This window comes from Peromyscus eremicus, chromosome 16_21, assembly GCF_949786415.1.
Source record: "Peromyscus eremicus chromosome 16_21, PerEre_H2_v1, whole genome shotgun sequence".
In the NCBI taxonomy this organism is placed as follows: Eukaryota; Metazoa; Chordata; class Mammalia; order Rodentia; family Cricetidae; genus Peromyscus; species Peromyscus eremicus.
The window spans coordinates 35,924,662-35,938,150 of NC_081432.1; the positions used below are offsets into that span (position 1 = coordinate 35,924,662).

General features: G+C 45.0%; 1 protein-coding gene across 1 annotated transcript in view; it reads left to right on the plus strand.

Moving 5' to 3' along the window:
• Mgat4a (alpha-1,3-mannosyl-glycoprotein 4-beta-N-acetylglucosaminyltransferase A) overlaps nucleotides 1-13,489 on the plus strand; it is a 99,968-nt gene that overhangs the window by 63,027 nt on the left and 23,452 nt on the right. The window contains exon 5 of the mRNA XM_059281526.1: nucleotides 13,348-13,394. Coding sequence (XP_059137509.1) covers nucleotides 13,348-13,394 — 47 coding nt within the window. The remainder of the gene's footprint in view (nucleotides 1-13,347; nucleotides 13,395-13,489) is intronic.

Genomic DNA, 13,489 nt, shown 5'->3' on the forward strand with positions numbered 1-13,489 from the left:
CCCTCCCCTTTTCTCACCCTTCTTCCCCCTCTCCATCCTTCATGTGTGCTTGGGTACGAGTGCTAAAGTTAGCCAGACAGTCTTTCATAGTTCTCATTCTTTGGTATTAGAAACTCATGTTTTACCTGGTTGCTCGATTTATTCTTTTTCTATCCTTAAAGCCTGGTACTTCAGCTGTAATGTAAGTTTCAGTCTCAGGTATTATGGGTCATATTTCCCTGGCACGTTATATGTTCTTTAGGCTTATGGAGCTAAGTCTTTTATTTCATAAAAGAGAATGGCATTTTTTTTTTTCCTTGAGAAAAATTCAAGACATAAAACAAAGTTGAAAAATCTTTACACAAAATGCCTGTATACTTACCACCTGGATTCTTCTGTTCAGGTTTTAGTATTTTTGTTTGTCATATTTCACTTCATCTACCCCCCTTCCTTTATCATTAATCCATTTCATAAAAATGTATGTTCTTTTGTGATGGGGTCTGCTGGATATTTTCCTTATTTCTTAAAGTTTTTTTTTTTTAATTTCAGTTACGAGTTCTTTAATATATAAAAAGGATACCATTCTTGTCAAATTTGTGTTTGAATGTTTTTTTCCCAGTCTGAGTGTCTATCCATTTTCTTCATACTGCCGTGGTGGGCAGTTTTCTTCCACAGCAGCTGCATTCTGTGCGCTAGCAAACCCTTGCATGCCTCTATATTGTGAAGACCCCTCCTGCAAACTGTCATGCTTCTAACTTTTGCCCTGGGACTGTGTCTCATCTTTAGCTAACTTGTGTTAAGGTCTAAGGTAGTGGGAAAGTTCCCTGGTTGTCACATATTCATCATGGCAGTTCCTGTGTCGGGAAAACACGTTGGCTTCTGATATGTTTATTGAAAACACAGAGACTGTAAGTGTGGGTCCCCCGCCCCCCCCCACCCCCCCCCCCCCCCCCCCGTTTGCTTTCATTGTCTGGATTTGGAGCTAAATCTCATGCTGGAGCTCTCTCCACTGCCTGATGTAGGTTTGTGTGAGTGACTGACAACCCAGAGAGTCCTGAAGTTGTTTTTTCAGGATTGCTTCAGATGTTGTGGACCCTTTGTGTTTCCAGACACCTGGAGAATCGTTACAGTCCCTTCTAATGCTTGGTGTTGCTTCTGCTAAGTATGGTTTTCTTCGTTCTTTTCTTTAATGGCCAAGTCACTGCTTGAGAGTTTCTTCTTTCCCTCCCCCTCTCCCTCCACTTCCCTTTCTCTGTCCTCTCTCAATTATTTTATTATAGAGTCTACTCATTTCTCCCCCTTTTTGTTTTGTGTTTTGCTTCCATTTTTATGAGTCATTGAATGGTTCGGGGGTTTTAAGCTACTGGCTGAGGGGAGAATGAGGGGATAAAGATGTGTTCTAGACTAATTGTATTATTATTATTATTATTATTATTATTATTATTATTTTATTTTATAAAAACAGAGGTGCCGACTTTTCTTTAGGCCACAGAGCCAGCTGCAGACCCAGCTGGTCTCTGTAGCTCTTCATGTTACCTCTGGTTATTGAAACAAAGCCAGATCCCCTTTTGAGCCTGAGAATTTCAGTTGTTAATATTTCAAAACGAAGCCTGTGGTTCTTGTGTTTGGTGTTTGCTGATAATGGTGTGTGATTTCCAGGAAGGAGCGTGGGAAAGCCTGTTAATTCTCTTCACCACTCCCAGCTTTCTAAGGTTCAGTCTTTCCTGGTAGACATTTGAGTGTGCTTTCAGCTAAGGGTTAGTACCTGTTTATTTTCCCCTCTCTTCTCCCCTGGAGCACCTAAGGAGCACACAGAATGAGGCCTCCCCCTGTGGCCACATTCCCTCAAGCTCTTCTTTCTCCTGTTGAACAAGTATTTATTGAAATACCATGATGAAGCAGGTGCTGGGGAGAAGAGTAGATAACCCCCCAAACTGAAATGTGTACGAGAGTGTATCACTGGCTCCCTCTTTTTCGGAGGGGACATTAGTCTGATGTCCATATTGCGGAAGAGTCAGTAGCTCTCCAGTTGGCTCTGCTGATTACTCTCCTGGCTGTGCTCTTCATCCCAGCTTCGTTTCCCTTTCCTCTCCCTGTTTCCTCACCTCTGAGACCTCCTAGGTCTCTGGGCTCTGGCTGCTGGCAAGTGAAGAAGAAACAGACCCTGAGACTCTGTTCTTTCTCTGTAGCTTTCATATCTACACTTCTTTTAGTTTGACTTTTCTGGTTTTTTTTGTTTTTTGTTTTTTTTTTTTTAAAGATGAATGCGGAGATTGTTGGTTGGGGATTTTTTTCTTTAGTAATGTAAGCGATTCAAAGCTATAAGCTTTCTTTAAGTACCACTTTGGCTCTGCTCCAGTTAAAGATTGGTGGGTGTGCATGTGTGCGTGCGCAAGTGTGTGTGTGTGTGTGTGTGTGTGTGTGTGTGTGTGTGTGTGTGAGAGAGAGAGAGAGAGAGAGAGAGAGAGAGAGAGAGAGAGAATGAGAATGAATGGGAGTGTACACATACATGTGGTGCCCAAGAGAGAAAGAATATGAATATGAATGGGAATGTGCATGTACATGTGGTGTGTGTATGTGAGAGAGAGAGAGAGAGAGAGAGAGAGAGAGAGAGAGAGAGAGAGAGAGAGAGGTGGGAGAGAGAGAGAGAGAGAGAGAGAGAGAGAGAGAGAGAGAGAGAATGAATGAGAATATGAATGGAGACTGTGTATATACGAGTGGTGCCTGTGGAGGTCAGAAGCAGCAGATCCCTTTGGAGCTGGAGTTACAGGTGGTTGTTGTGAACCGTCTGGTGTGGTGTGCTGGGGACCAAACTCAGGTCCTCTGCAGAGCAGTAGGTGCTCTTATCTGCTGGGCCATCTCTCTAGCCCCTATATATCCATACCTTTTGACATGCCCTTTAATTTTTTTATTCATATCAAAATACTTTCTAAGTCCCCGTGTAATCTTTTCCTTGACCCATGGGTGTTATAGAAATATATACATGTTTTTACATTCTTACCTATCTGAGAGTTTCCCACAATTCCCACTGTTCACTGATCCCCATTTCAACCCATTGTAGTCAAATGACATAGTTTGTACGGTGTCAGCCCCTTTATACCTTATCAGTACCTGTTTGTTGACTACCCTGTTCTGTGTGTGCCTAGAGAAAAACAGATTCTGTGTGCTCACGTGGCATTTTTTATATAGACGTTTAAGAGGTTAAGTTGGTAAAATTACTAGAGTTTAGGGTTAAAGTCCCAGCTCCAGAGTCCCGGTAGGCTAGCCTCAGCCACGCGTCCAGACGTTCATTGAGAACAGAAAGAACTTGGCTTCAGTCAGCACAGCCATGTGGAACAGAACAGTTAAAGGGCTTCAGAATCCCAAGTCTGTCTCCAGGGGCAGACAGAGCAGAGAAAGAAAAGAGGCGGAGTTTTTTGCCTGACCGACAGAACAGGAAATCTGGTTCGGACCAGTGGTCTTGAGATCTTTCTCAGTTCTGATTTTGCAAGGCATTCGGGAGGAACTGTTATCTCTGTCATCGTTTGAGGGGGCAGGCAGTCTGGTTTCTAGGGGGTGATTGCTCCTGCTCTGGGGTGCAGCCTCAGGATCAGAGAATACTGCCTCCATGTGAGGGGTGATTTGCCCTGAGATTAAGGGGAGTTTCAATCCAGTCATAAAGATACTTGTTGATCAGTTCTGTCGCCTCTGGTGTCGTATGTAACTGCTAAGAGCATGAATCTGGAGGAAAAATAGTTAAAGTGGCAAAATAGAGCCGGCCTGGGGTGGATGGAGAGGAGGCCAGTGGCTGGGGCTTCTGCCGTTTCCAGAGCGTTCTGTATCTCTGCTGATCTAATTGGCTGCTGTTCTGTTCTGGATTTTAAATTGTGCGTAACCATACTGGAGCATCAGTAGTATCTCGGCTTGTCACTTTCCAGCTGCTAAGCTCTTAAGATACTTATATACGTGATATAAATCATATAAATGATTCTATGTATTTATTTCCTATTCCTTGGAGTTTGTTCACGATTCAACAAGTATTTTCTGAAGAGGGGATAAGTGGTAGGTATATGAGTGAGTGAAATAAAACCTTTCTACTGAAATTCCTAGAGACGTTGCAGCTCACTTGTGGAGCATGGCCGACCTTGTGAGCACTGTGGAAGACTGAGTGGGTTAGGGGGAGGAAGAAAGGGAGATAACACATGGGTGCTGTGGAGTGGGCTTATTAGTGCCAGGAGGTCATTGGGCAAAGGCCTGAGTCATGCACTCTAGAACAGTGCCAGCACCAAGGCCACAGTGCTACTGAGATGTTTGAGGAAACAGTTCCAAGAGGCCTGTGAGTGGCTAGAGTTCTGCAGTAGGGGGTGGTCAAGGAAGGATAGGATGAAAGAACACAGAAGATTCTCTGGGTCCTCGTCGGGCTTTGCTTTTCCTTTAAGTCAAGAGAGCTGGCATGCATATACACACACACACACACACACACACACACACACACACACACACACACACGTATGGCCAATGGTAAATGGTTTCAGTTTTATGAGTCATTTGGTCTGTTTTGGTCTGTGTTAAAACTATTAAACTCTCCATGTTAGCCTGCAGGTAGCCATGGATCATACATACGTGAAAGGGATGAGGTCGTGTTTCAGTAAAGTTTCACCCAGGGTAGCAGGTGGGGGTCAGTCTTGCTGAGCATTGATCCCTCATGGAAAGCCCCTTGAGAATTTCAAGTAGAGAAGACACCTGATAGGTAAAAATACCTGTTAATTTTTTTTTTTAAATTGTATGTATATCTGTCTGCACATATGTCTGTGAACCATGTGTCTGCCTGGTGTCCCCAGAGGCCAGAAGAGGGCACAGGATCCCCCATTACTGGAGTTACAGATGGTTGTGAGCCCCCATGTGGGTGCTGGAAATAAAACCCAGGTCCTTTGGAGGCACACCCAGTGCTCTTAACTGCTGAACCATCTCTCCAGCCAGACACTTGACACTTTCAAAAGACATTTTTAAAGCTTTTTATTTTGAAAGAATTTCACAGTTAAAGAAAGGTTTTAAAGATGATAGTGTTCCCCACTATAATGCTACAACTTAAGTAGCTACAATAGTTGCCAAGATTAAGAAATTAACAAAGTGTAATACTCTTTAAACACCCCCCGCCACACACACACACTGGATTTCTCTGTGTAGCCCTGCAATTCACTCTGTAGCCCAGGCTGGCCTCAAACTCAGAGATCTGCCTGCTTCTGCCTCCAAAGTGCTGAGACTAAAGGCGTGAACCACCACTGCCCAGCTACTCTTTAAAAACTTTAAAAATTACATTTACTCTCTGTGTGTATATGTGTGTGTGTATGTGTGTGTGTGTATGTGTGTGTGTTCGTTCTATGTCCACACAGAGGTCAGAGCACAGCCAAATACTTGGTAGTCACTTGCTCTGTGCTTTTACCCACGGAGCCATCCTGTTGGCTCGATACTTTTTTTGTTTTTGGTGGTGAGGTCTCACTAGGCAGACCCACTACCCTTGAACTCCCAGGGATCTACCTGTCTCTGCCTCCCTGATGGGATTAAAGATGTGTAGCACCGTGCCCAGTCTGCTGGCCCCAGTACTCTTTAACTGTAGGCTTCATTTGGATTTCATGTTGCTACTGTTAAGGTCCCTTCTCCATTTCCGAATCTGATGTGGCATCCCAGGTTGTATTCAGTAGTCCACAGTTTCCTCTCTCTGACAGCTCCTTAGAAATTTGGATTATCTTTGGGTTCTGGTCACCTGTGTGATAGTGTCTTGGCTTGAATTTCTCCGACATGCTCTCATGATTACACCATGGTTGCAGGCCTTTGGTGAGCATTGTCATGACTTGCCTTTTGAAAGGCTTCCACTGGCAGCTTTGGTCAGGACAGAAACCCTTGTCGTGATCCAGGTGAGTTTTGAACTAGGCTGTTCCAAGAGGTCCCTAGATGTGGTCAGTTTATGAACGGATTTGAACCTAGTAAGTGCTGGGGAGTGTGTGGCATGTCTCCTGTCTGTCATCTGCAGACTGGAGGAGAGAAAGGCTAGGACAGACATACTTCAAATGAAGAAGTAGTCTCTCTTTCCTTTTGTCTAGCCTTTTAACTTCCTCTTTCTGACTCACTGTTACAGCACTTGACCATTTTAGAAACTAGTAAACTAGCTCACAAAAATACTGCAGCATGTGTTTGCCTTTATTTCAAGTAAAAAAAAAAAAAAGCAAGCATTATGTGGGCAATAATACTCTTGTCTCAGATCCAAGGAAATAAGATTTTTTGTAAGCTCTGAGCTGCAGTTTTGAACACACTGTCTATCCTTGTGTTCCTGCTGACTTGTTACAGGTACAAATTATCTTTCTGGAATTCTCATTGGTTCTTCAGTATGTAAAATAACATCTGTTTCTGGCCACAGTGGTGTTCCTGACATACACAGCTAGAAAGCTGGGGGAATGTCTGAATCGGGGAATGTTCTGAGACACTGGACAGTAGACTACCCAGGGTAAGGCTGTCCTAGAGACAGAGATAAATGTCACTGAGCCTCAGCTTTCTACCTGGTGACACGTTCTGCGTCATAGCACAGAAGGGAGAATGCCAACCTGAGCTGTTGGAAAGACTCTCAGGTGAGGGAGGGTTCTGAAAGGAGACTATTACACAGCAGTAACCCCTTGTGGCCCTGGCTGCGTCAGGACACACAGGCACGGCCGAGGAAATACCCTCAGGCTGCAAGTTGAGCAGTTCCCAGCGCCCCAGTCAGATAAGAGCTGAGCTTACCAAAGCGAGCACTGGCTCTTCAGATGCGTTCCTGTTGTTTCTGTGTGCATGGGGAACACGAATACTCTTCCTCGTTGTACAATGGCCCTTTTTGAGACAGGTTCTCACTGTGTAGCCCTGGCTAGCCTACACGCTATGTAGACCAGGCTGGCTTCTAACTCAGAGATCCACTTGCCTCTGCCTTCATAATGACTGCCTTTGACTGTTAATAGTTTATTCCAGCCTGTTTTGTGTTACTAAAGTAGAGGTAGGTCCTGGTCTCTCCAATTGCCTGGAGCATCTTTTAAATCTCTTTACTTTCTGTGTTTGTAATTGAAGATAAATTGAGGCAGCATAGTGTTGGGGTCGTGTGTGTGTGTGTGTGTGTGTGTGTGTGTGTGTGTGTGTGTGTGTGAGAGAGAGAGAGAGAGAGAGAGAGAGAGAGAGAGAATTTCAATCCACTCTGTCACTCTTTTTCGTTGGAGAGCCGAGTCCACGTCCGCTCACGGCACTCACGGCACTCACTGTTAGGTAAAGATTCCTTCTGCCGTCTTTCTCATGGTTTTCTGGTTCGGCTGGTACTTTGTACCTTCCTTTGTGGTTTCATGTAGCTGAGTGCTTTGAATGCTTTCTATTTTTGTTTCCTGCTTCTGCTAAAGAGTTTTGCTTTGCGGTTCCTATGAGGCTCACATAGAAGAACCTGATAAACTTTGGCTGTGTACAGACAACCGTGCGCCTTTACTCCCTCCCGAACTTTGTTTCTGATGTTTATCTCTTGGCAGCCTATGTTCACTGTCGTGAATAAACTTTGAACTAAGGGCGTAGTTGCTTTGTAAATGCCAGCACAGTCCTAGAGAATGCTGAATGTGGCTGCTTACCACCTAGGTGGTTGTTTGATATCTTCTGTGCTGTTCGAGGTCTTAAAATGCGTATGGGTGTTTTGCTTGCTAGGATGTCTGTGCGCTGCTCGTGTGCCTAGCGCCTGAGGAGGCCGAAAGAGGTGTCTGGTTCCCTGGGACTAGAGTTACAGGTAGTTGTGAGGCACCATGTGGATGCTGGGAATCAAACCCGGGCGGGTCCTCTGGAAGTGCAGCCAGCGTTGCTAACCATTGAGCCATCTTTCTAGCCCTAATTATCAGAGGTCGTCTATTCCAGCTTAAAGAACTCCTTCTAGCCAGTCCTGTGAAGAGACGAACTTAGGTTTTGTCTCCATCGCTTCACATAACGTGGAGACATTTGTGTTGTGTAGGGCATGGGTGGGCATGCACATGCTGTTGTACACATGGGGACCAGAGCATGACTTCTGGGATGGGCTGTCTCCACGAATCGGTTCTCCTCTTCCCTGGGAATTGAACTCAAACTTGGCAGCGAGTTGACTTACCACTGAGCCTCCCTGCCAGTCCCGTCTCTCCAGTTTCTGAAAGGCAGACTTGCAGGGTGTTCTTGGATATGTATTACTTCACTTTCCTGGCTTGTACGGTTCTGAAGACATCTACAGTACCTGTATAGTTATTCTTTTATATGTGCTCGATTTCTTATCTCTTTCTGCTTTCAGGATTTTTCCTGTGTTTGAGTTTTGATAGTTTGGGTTGGGATTCACTGGTGACCCCCTTCTGCCAGTACACAGATGTTGGCATATACACTGAGACTCTTAGTGTTTCAAAACAGGGTCTTACTAAGTTGCTTAGGCAGGCCTTGAACTGTCAGCCTCCAGAGTAACTACAGTTGTGGACCTGAATCACCAGGCATGGGCAATTTTATTTCTACATAGTCTTGTGAAGTGTCTTCTGAATTCTTTGGCAGCCATGTTTCAGAGATCTGTTTCTTTAGCATTCACTGTTGGAACTGTAGGAGGCTTTGCCAGGGGCATGGGTGAGGGATGGAAATGCACCTGATCCCTTCTGTCCCTGGAGTCGTTTCTGTGTTTTGGGAAACAGCTCCCTCTTCTGGCTTTTATAGGTGTTGCTCAGCAGGGATAAACACTATTTGGACTAGTGTGTTATTCTAGAAAGGCCATCTGGTGACATTGTGGACAAACCTGCAAGTCTCTGCTTAAGGTGTCTTGCGGCTTCGTCGTGTGGCAGTTTGTAGCCCAAGCATTCATAATCACATTGGCTGGAGAGAGATGTCAGCTGAGATCCCAGGTTAGGCAGAGCTGCTGTTGAGGGTAAGTGAGTTGGGAGGCTGTGCTTAGGAATGCACGCTTGAAGATGATGTCTCTATCAGGATGCAGCCATGGGTGGTTTGGTGTCTACACTGTGAGTACAGACAGCTATGGCCCAGAGCTGCTGTGTCTCTACCGGGAGGCTTGTGTGTGTGTGTGGGGGGGGAGCTCTTGTCCCCAAGCAGGCCTTTGGAAGGCTTTTTGGCTGAGGGGAGGGAGCCACTGTTTTGACTGCTCAGGGCGAGCATGTCTACTGTGTGTCAGTGACATGTGGAGGTACGTGTCTGTCTGCTGGGGGCGGGGGGGGGGGGAGGGAGTAGGGCATTGGAGCGGACTCTGAGGCTGAGCATGAAGACCATCTGTTTAGGGACTCGGGTGACTTTCCTCAGTGCTTTTGAAAGTGACGGGTTCAGCTTTGTGACTGGGCTACCACGTCATCTGTTAGATCAGGTACTTCAGATGGCAGTTACACAGGGGTGCCTTCGTGACCAGAGTGACCTCGCTTCCTTTCTTTAATTCTGTCTTACCGAGGCTCTATCGTTACGCCATTACAGCCAGTGTCCCCAAGATGAGACTAGAATGGGCCTCCTGGGACATGTCTCCAGATGCTAGGGCATCTGGATTCTGCCTCTAGAGAACTGTGATCCCAGGGACATCCTCTCCATGTGGCCTTGGGTTAAAGGAAGGGACACACTGAGGTAGTTCTCCAAATATTGGGGTCTGTGAGATTGCCAGGTGAAATTTTCCTAGTGGAGAAGGGAGCTCGAGACTTCCAGTTCCTGCGGATGTCATTGCCTCTCAGGCCCACCCTTGCGTATATTCGGCTTTTGTCTATCTGCCCCCTGAAGCTGAGCGACCCTGTCCTTCCTCAGTTCTGTCTGTGCAGTGTGGAGTGCTGGTTCTCTTACAGCTCTGTGCTTTGCTTTTGTGTGTACGGCTGACATTATATTCAGCTCATCCAGTGAAGTCAAGCTGGACGGCCGGCATGCCCGTGTGTTTAGAACACTTTCACCACCCTATAAAGAAAACCCATTCATCTGTTTCAGCAGCCCCAGCCAGCTGCTGATCTACTTTCTGCTCACATAGTTCTCTCTTTGGGATATTTCTTATCAGTGCCATTGTATAATACATGGTCCTTTGCATTGTGGTTTCTTTCATGTAATGTGTCTTCGAGATTCATCTGTGTTTCAACACACAGAAGAAATATCTCTTGCTGAGTTTTTGTTTTTTGTTTGCTTGATATCTGTCCTTCCTTCCCCTGCCCCTTCTTTATTCCTCCCGCCCCTGACAAGGTTTCACTATGTAGCCCTGGCTGGCCTGGAATTCTGTAGACTAAGATGGCTGCTAACTCACAGAGAGCCACCTGCCTCTGTCTCCCAAGTCCTGTTTTTTTTTTTTTTTTTTTTTTTTTTTTTTTTCATTTTTTCGAGACAGGGTTTCTCTGTGTAGCTTTGCGCCTTTCCTGGGTCTTGCTCTGTAGACCAGGCTGGCCTGGAACTCACAGAGATCCACCTGCCTCCCGAGTGCTGGGATTAAAGGCGTGCGCCACCACTGCCCGGCAAGTACTGGGTTTAAAAGGCGTGTGTAAGCCAGAGGTCAAAGTCAGTCAGTTGTCTTTCTTTGCCACACTCAGTGTTTTTAAAGACACGGAGCCTGGAGCTCAGGAGCTCACTAGCCTGGCTGTCTAGTGAGACCTAGGGGTCCTCCTGTTTCCTCAGCCCCAGCCTTGGGAATTCGGGTATGTGCTGCCCTGCCTGTGCCTCCACCCCACTGGGTATTGGGGATCTAATCTTTGGTCCTTGTGCTTATGGACTGAGCCATCTCCAGACCGTCTTTGCTTTTTATGCTATTTAATTCCCAGCTCTCCAAGAATACACATCCCAGTTTTCACTGATTCCTTCTCTTCTATTACAGTTTCCATACGCTGTTTAAAATATCTTCGGCAGTTGGAGAGATGGCTCAGTGGTTAAGAGCACTGGCTGCTCTCGCAGAGGACCCGAGTTCGATTTCCAGTACCCACATGATGGTTCACAGCCATCCATGGTTCCAATTCTAAGGAATCTGATGCCCTCTCCTGACCCCTGCAGGCACCAAGCATGCACATGGTGCATAGACGTACATGCAGGCAAAATACCCACACACTTAAATCTTAAAAAGAAAAAAAAAATCATAGGGAAAATGATGTTCTACAGTGAGCAACTCTTGAGTGCCCAGCCATGCCCCCAGCCACTGAGCGAGGGGCCATTGGAAAGATCTGGCTACTAGACTGATCATAGGTTGAGCTTTTTCTTCAGAGGAGTCCTACTCCATCTCCCAGTCTCCAGTAGATACTAGAAAGGTTCAATTCTGTTGCATGAAAGGACACCAATCACAGTTGTTCACTTAATCTTCTGCTAGGTATATTAATAGGGAAGGTATATTAGTAGGTAAGATATATTAGTAGGTAAGGTATATGATGCATTGTAGTCTGTATGGATCCCTTCGCTCATAAACTGCCTTACAGCTCACACAACAAACCTGTGTTCACACAAGCTTCTTCCTGGTTCTCTGCTTCAGATGGACCTGCTAGGAGCTGCATCTGACAGGGCTCTTACATCTTTGTGTTCTTTTGCGTTAGACAGGCTATCACTTTGCCTCATCAAGTATTTATCACATTGGGTTTCAGGATGTTCCTAAGCATATTGTAGTCTGTGTAAACCATGCTTGGCTACAGTTTCTAAAATCCTAGTCTCAGATACTTTTTGGTAAAGCAAGTGGGTGATTATTTAAGAAAGATCACTGACATTTGGGCTTATCTAAGGGGAGGACAGGAGTTTTGCTCTGTGGTCCTGTGCTGTATCTCTGAAGTTCCTGCTTAAGACTTTGAAGGATGTGGTGTTATGCAGATACTTTATTCTTAAATCGATAAGCTTAATAAAAGTTGGAATTTCAATTAACTGACATTAAAGTTAAATTAGGCAAAAAATGCTTATTAGCTTTTAATGAGATTTTCTTATTCCCATGTTTAGCTGTTTCTTTTTACTTGTGTTAAATGTATGACAACCTTCGTAACATAGGTCAGATTTTATATATCACTGATTTGTCTTAATCGTTGACCGTATTTAAGTTGTCACTGAATTTAAAATGGGTAGAGAACTGTGCTGGCTGGTTTTATTATGTCAGCTCAACACAAGCTAGAATCACTAGAGAGGAGGGAGCCTCCGATGAGGACAATGTCTCCTTAAGATCCCTGTAGGCAAGCCTGTAGGGCATTTTGTAATTAGCTATTGATGGAGGAAGGCCCAGTCCACTGTGGGTGGAGCCATCCCTGGGCTGGTGGTCTTGGCTTCTATAAGAAAGCAGGCTGAGCAAGCCATGGGGAGCAAGCCAGTAAGCAGCACCCCTCCATGGCCTCTTCATCAGCTCCTGACTTCCCTCAGTGATGGACTATGATGTGGAAGTGTAAGCCAAATAAATCCTTTCTTCCTCAGTTTGAGTTTGGTCATGGTGTTTCGTCACAGCAATAGTAACCCTCACTAAGATAAGAATATTGGATTTTCAGGGTTTTTTTTTTGTTTTTGGTGGTGGTGTGGGTCAAACCTAGGGCTTGGTTCATGTAAGGCAAAGACTCCATCACTGAGCTACACTTTCAGCCTGGGTTTTTAATTGCTTATAATTGAAACATGCCCTTTATTTCTAACTGTGGTGGTTCTCCTCCTGATTGGACTTCTTGGCATCAAAGTAATATAATGCTGCTTTTTATTATATAGGTTTATTTAATATAGTCTCTAAGGTTCTCCACCCTGTGCCTCCCCGCCCCCCTTTTTAATAGAAGAGAAAATTAAAGCCCAGAGAAGCAGCACAGACTGTGCAGGCAGGTAGTTGCGAGGTAAATCTTGAGCCTCGGTGTGGTTTCACGGTTCTAAGTACTTGGCCTGCAGCAAGTGCTTCTGGTGCTGTGCACATTCACTGAAGAGTTTGGATTTCCAGGAGGAATAGGAATTGCTTCTTGCTCAGTTTTTCTAGTAAGTTGAACATCAGTGATTGAAAATAATAAAACTTATACGTTGGCTTACTGTAATAGATCGTACCTAAGGACATTTACAGGTGCAGTTTCATAGAACAAGTGTCTAAAAAAGCTAAAATGGTATTTTCAGTGTGTGATTCATCATTTGCCCCACTTTGAGTTTGGCATTAAAAGTGAAATAAGGGGCCGGAGAGATGGCTCAGCGGTTAAGAGCACTGGCTGATCTTCCTGAGGACCTGAGTTCAGTTCCCGGCACTCACACCATGGCTTACAGATATCTGTAACACCAGTTCCAGGGGATCTGATGCCCTCTTCTGTCCTCCAAGGGTAACACACATGTGCGAGCGAGTGCACACACACGAGATGCACATACATACATGCATGCAGACCAACACACATCAAGTAAATCTTTTTTTTTTTTGTAAAGTGAAATAAAAACCGTGATTTTTTTTTCTCTCTTTCCCAGACAGATCTTGATTATGTTCACAGCGTTGTAGCCAACTTGGAGAAAGAGTAAGTTTTCCGAAGTACAGAAATGGAACTATTTTCAGTGCTGTTATCTTTGGCTTTTTGTTAAAAGGAAATGCCTTCCTTTCTAATTCGTTTCT